Source organism: Nicotiana sylvestris, chromosome 5, assembly GCF_000393655.2.
Source record: "Nicotiana sylvestris chromosome 5, ASM39365v2, whole genome shotgun sequence".
NCBI classification, from domain to species: domain Eukaryota; kingdom Viridiplantae; phylum Streptophyta; class Magnoliopsida; order Solanales; family Solanaceae; genus Nicotiana; species Nicotiana sylvestris.
The window spans coordinates 155643233-155648740 of record NC_091061.1 but is presented as its reverse complement, the minus strand read 5'-3'; the positions used below and the strand labels follow the sequence as shown (position 1 = coordinate 155648740).

At 33.1% G+C, this 5508-nt stretch overlaps 1 protein-coding gene across 1 annotated transcript; it reads right to left on the bottom strand.

Moving 5' to 3' along the window:
* Window positions 1–742: 742 nt before the first annotated feature.
* Window positions 743–2882, bottom strand: LOC104231133 (uncharacterized). The gene is made up of 2 exons (XM_009784081.2): window positions 2394–2882; window positions 743–1345 (listed from the first exon to the last, which is right to left on the bottom strand). The coding sequence occupies exons 1-2, from the start codon at window positions 2721–2723 to the stop codon at window positions 875–877; spliced, it is 801 nt and encodes a 266-aa protein (XP_009782383.1). The 5' UTR covers window positions 2724–2882; the 3' UTR covers window positions 743–874.
* Between the last annotated feature and the right edge of the window lie 2626 nt (window positions 2883–5508).

The window sequence follows — 5508 nt, the reverse complement described above, 5'->3', positions numbered from 1 at the left end:
GGAGTACTGAAAGAATAAGCTTATTGTACTAGGTATGGATAATCTTTCACTGGGGATAATATTTATCCATAACGGAGTATCGAAAGGATAAGTTTCTTTAGGAGGCTTATTTCAAATAGAGTACTAAATAGATAAACATATTTACGGCGGAATCCCATATGGATATTACAACGGAGTACCAAATAAGCATCCATAATATAATATATTTATAACAAGATAAAGCTATTTTTGTTTTTTGTAAAAACTGAACATTCTTTAAAATAATAAAATAAGGTGTGATACAAAATACTATTTTGATAGTAGAATATTGACAACTATTAAGGATATAAAGATTAATCTTTGGTTTGAGAAAAGTGCGCATAAATCTGTGACAATAACCCAAAATTAGATTCTTTTTTTTTTCCGAAGCCAAATTAAGATTGAGATAGTTAATTTGGGAGTCAGAGAATATCAAATAAGTTGACATATAATAGTTGATTAAGATGATTTAAGAAACGATTCTGCTCGTATTTTCATTGTGGTTATAACGGCTAAATAATTCTCGCATTCGTTCAAAGTCAATCTTTTCATAATTCATTACAACAACAATTATGCCTTACTCTCAAACAAGCAAACAAATTGTTATCGGATATATAAATTCTTGTTTCTTTATTTATGCTAACTCATATAAATTATTATAACATCTAATATTTAAGTAACATAAATCCAGTACAAGTATATATTGAATAATGAGTATGAAGTATCCGTCACAAAATCATTCAATTTATATTAAGATGCAATGCATTTTGAAGGATCTGCACACAAAAAAAACAATAATCATATGCTTATTTGACATAGGTACATTAACAAAAATTAATGGTCCCTATAAAGTAGACTAAAATATATAAGGAATGAGTGCCTTGATATCCTTAGGAAAATCATCAAACTTGGATTGGTACCATCTTCTTGTAGCAATGCTCCTCCCCATCAAGTAAAACATTGTGCCCAAAGTGAAGGAAATTGAATATAATGTTTGAGAAATGCAAGAAACTCCAACAAAAACAAGAATCTCAAAGAGGTAATGTGGGCATATGACAAAATTGAATAGGCCACCCTGAGGAATTTTATACTCTTTTTCACCCTTGTTTCTCAAATTTGAGAGCAAATAATGATGGCAAAAATTGCCTATTATACCAACCAAAAATATTATGAATCCACCATATTTGAGATCAATGGATGGCTCTGGCAAACCTTGACTAAGGTGTTGACCATAAATCATGGTAACAGTTGAGAGGAAATAACTAAATGATATTACTGTTGTAGCCTCAACATCCATTGAACCACTGTATTTGTGAACAAATAGGACCTAGTATCAACAAACCAAAGATATTAGAATTTGTTCAAGATAATTTAAAGCTTTAATCTTGAAAATGCTATTATAACAACTGCACACAGTTGCAAACTTAGAGCAGGTTCTGTTGATCAATTGTACCATCCTTTCGGTCGAAGTATATATACATATAATAAGATTACACGTATTCTTAATCCACTTACTCTAAATCATAAATTCACCTCGGACTACGTGAAAATTAAACTTAGTCTAAATTTTTCAAAAGTTAAAAAGGCTAAATTCATTCACAATACCAAACCACATGGTGGACCTTGTTTGTTCCCAAATTGTAAGGGGTCATTTGGTAGGGTGTATTAGTAACGTTGGGATAAGTAATGCTGCGATTATTTCTTATTCGCTGTTTAATAATTTGGTATATTAAAAATAACATGCATGCATTGCATAGAGGTGCATACATACTTATCCATGTATTAAAAATTATGGTATTACTAGTGTCAAAGTTTGCTATGTATTAGTTTTACATAGAATAATACCAAATAAGGTGTATAACTATACATGTATTAGTTATGTATAAGTTGAAAAACACTACAATACAAGGGATTAATAATATCAAAGCTAATATATACTCCTTCTGTTTAATTTAGATGACACAACTTCCTTATTAGTCTATTCCAAAAAAATGTCACATTTTTATATTTAGAAACAATTTACTTTAAACTTTGAATTCTACTCGCTTTACCCTTAATGAGAAGTTTTATGGCCACACAAATATCATGACCTCTCAAAGCTTTTACCCCTTAAACTTTTAAGGCCACATATTTCAAAAATCCTTTTTTTTTTTTTCTTAAACTATGTATCAACTCAAACTATATCATTTAAATTGAAACGGGAGAGTATATTATTTTCCTTAATACGTCCTACCAAATGACCCATTAGAGTTTAATGGCTTTTATGTAGTGACAATATAAAGAACTTTCATATCAAAATCCATTCAAACACCTAAATGAAGAGAGCAAATTAAAAAAATCAAAAATAATATTAAAAGAAACTTTTTGAACAATACCTCTAAGACTCTCTTGAAGAAATGTATGGTCAAAGCAGAAGAAACCAAAGCAAATCTCAGATCCTCATTTGGGAAAATGGCAAAAGAAGCAAGACCAGCAAGAAATGCAGGACTATACAACAAAAGCATGCCTTTTTTACTCTCAATTCTTGCCTTCTTCTCATTTTCACTTTTACTTGATACAAAGAACTTAGAATACTGCATATGTTTTCCTTTAATTTCAGAAAATCCAGCATTTGCTAAGGAAGCAACACTTATTACAGACATTGTAGTAATGAATAGAGATGGTGGTGGAGGATATAGAAATTTCAGCAATGTAGACATCACCATTTTTCTACTTCTTGTTTTGTAATATTTTACTATGTTTTTAAAGGAAATACTGTGTATATAAAGAAGCAACAAATTCCCTAGTTTTTGTGCTATTTGTACTTCTTAGGTGTTTGACAAGAATATATGGTGTATTTCACTAGTTGGAATAGCAGAATTTTAAGAGCCACAATTACGTGGTAGTAACCAATTTTAAGAATTTAAAGTTATGACTAGAATTTGGACGGTCCAAAGACCTACGTGGTCACAAATTTTGCCAGTAAAAAATTGTAGGTTGGTTAGTGACAATGACAAGGGTCCAAAGTGGGTACTAGTATTATTCCTGCCTTGGCCATTTCCAACCTTACTCCATTTTCTATGATGGGGGCAATTTTTAGGGTAATGAAGCTCCGACCTTCTCCCATTTTTTCTCCCAAAATGGGGAATGAATAGTGTTCCCTCAAATATGGGTACACTATTCATCTCCTCCATTACTATTCATGCTTTGTTTATTATTATTTTATTATTTAACTCTTTTAGTTTATCTCTTTATATATACTTAATTATGTTTATGTAATATCTTTATAATATTAATTTTACATCTTAACTTTGGCGTATAATTATGATAAATTAATTTTCATGCATTTATTATTTTTATGTAAAACTGTAAGTTAATTTTATTATAAGTTATAATTGTACAAAAAATATATAATCATATCAAAAAATGAATGGTGCAAATATAAAATATTAGATTTTGCTAAAATTGAAAGGTACGAATATAAAATATTAGATGTTGCTAAAATTGAAAAGTGAAAATTAAAAATACATTAAAATTGGAAATACATAAAAATCAAAAATACATTAAATTAAAATATATAAAAATTGTAACTACGGTAAATAGCATAATAACTTAGTTGGGAGATATGTCATTTCCAGATATACCAAAATTATTATAGTATTGAGTGAAATATTCAAGCAAGCAATTCAGATGAATAATTATGTGTTGCAATGTTTGCAAGAAAATCGAAATAATGATCCTATCAGAGTTGGCTTCGTTCCAGGTCATTTGGTAATCAATCGAGATCGTGAAGGTGATGATAATAATTTATTTCTCGATTATTTTTCAGATAATCCCCGCTTTAGTGATCGCCAGTTTCAGCATAGATATCGGATGTCCCGCAATGATTTCACTTTTATTTGAATTATTAGTTAATCTATATTTAATGACTTGGCCGGTCACTTTAAGAATATACGCCCTGATCCCCTATTAATTGCTTTCCCCGTATTTGTTTCTGCTATTTTGATTTGCCGGGATGTTTGGTTTTGAGTTTCGAAGTGTTTTGGAACACTTAGTCCCTAAAAGAGAGCTTAAGCTATAGAATTTGGACCATAGTTGGAGTTGTTTGAAGACGGCCTCGGAATAGAATTATGTCAGTTCCGTTAGCTCCGTTGGATGATTTCGGGCTTAGGAACGTGTTCGGATTGTGTTTTGGAGGTCTGTAGCTTATTTAGGCTTGAAATGCCGAAAGTTAATTTTTTGAAGTTTTCGGTACAATGGTGAGATTTTGATATCGGGGTCGGAATGGGATTCCGAAAGTTGGAGTAGCTCCGTAGTATTGAATGAGACGTGCTTGCAAAATTTCAGGTCATTCGGACGAGGTTTGATAGACTTTTTGATCGAAAGCGTGATTTGAGAGTTTTGGGAGTTCTTAGGCTTGAATCCGATGTTAAATTGGTGTTTTGATGTTGTTTGAGTGTTCCGAAGGTTGGAACAAGTTTGAATGATGTTTTAGGATTGATTGGCATGTTTGGTTGAGGTTCCAGAGGCCTCGGGTGTGTTTCGGATGCTTAACGGGTCATTTTTGGACTTAGAAAGATTGTAGATTTTCTGTTGTTGTGTGGCAGAGAAAACCTTCATCGCGTTCCCAAGAGGGGCTCGTGTTCGCATAGAGCATCTGGGTGAAGCAGCTGAATCGTGCTTCGCGTTCGCGATGATGTCCCGCGTTCGCGAAGGTATGGACTAGTTGGTCTTCACGCTCGCGACATGGTCCTCGCGTTCGCGTAGGGTCCGCCAGTATAAGCTATGTGTTCGCGAGTGGACCCTCACATTCGCGAAAGAGGAAAACTGGCTAGTGGATTTTTGTGCATCGCGTTCGTGAAGAAGAACGCGTCTGGGCAATATAAATTTCAAAATCGAGGGTTTTGAGTTCATATCACAAAATTGAATTGGGAGCTCGGTAGGAGATGAATTTTGGAAAGATTTTCCGAAGGAGTTTGCGTATTTGAGCCATTTGGAGTCGAGAACTCGTGGCAAGAACGTGATTTTGGGTTGATTTTGAACCGGTTCGAGGTAAGTGGCTTGTCTAACCTTGTGTGGGGGAACTCCCCTTAGGATTTGGTATTGTTGATATGTGAAATGCCTTGTACGTGAGGTGACGAGTGAGTACTCGTGCTAATTGTTGAAAATTTTGTTTTCATTAAGTAACTTTAATTATGTTTCCTTTCCTGTTTATACTACTTGCAATTTAAGCTTGTTATTAGCTTAGGGAAGCATGTCTAATTGACTTAATTGCTTTACTTGTTCAAACTGCCTTATTTGGATTATGTGTAGCATGCTAGGTTAGGAATACTTGTTTTACCTTAATATGAAATTGAATTTAATTGAATATTCTTCGTGTTGCTACTGTGTGTTTACTTTGGGACTACGGGAGGGTATCTTGGGAGATCCCATGCACATATATTAATTTGGACTGTAGTGTAGTATACCGAGAGATCCCCAGCACATATATTGATTTGGATTGTAGTGCGG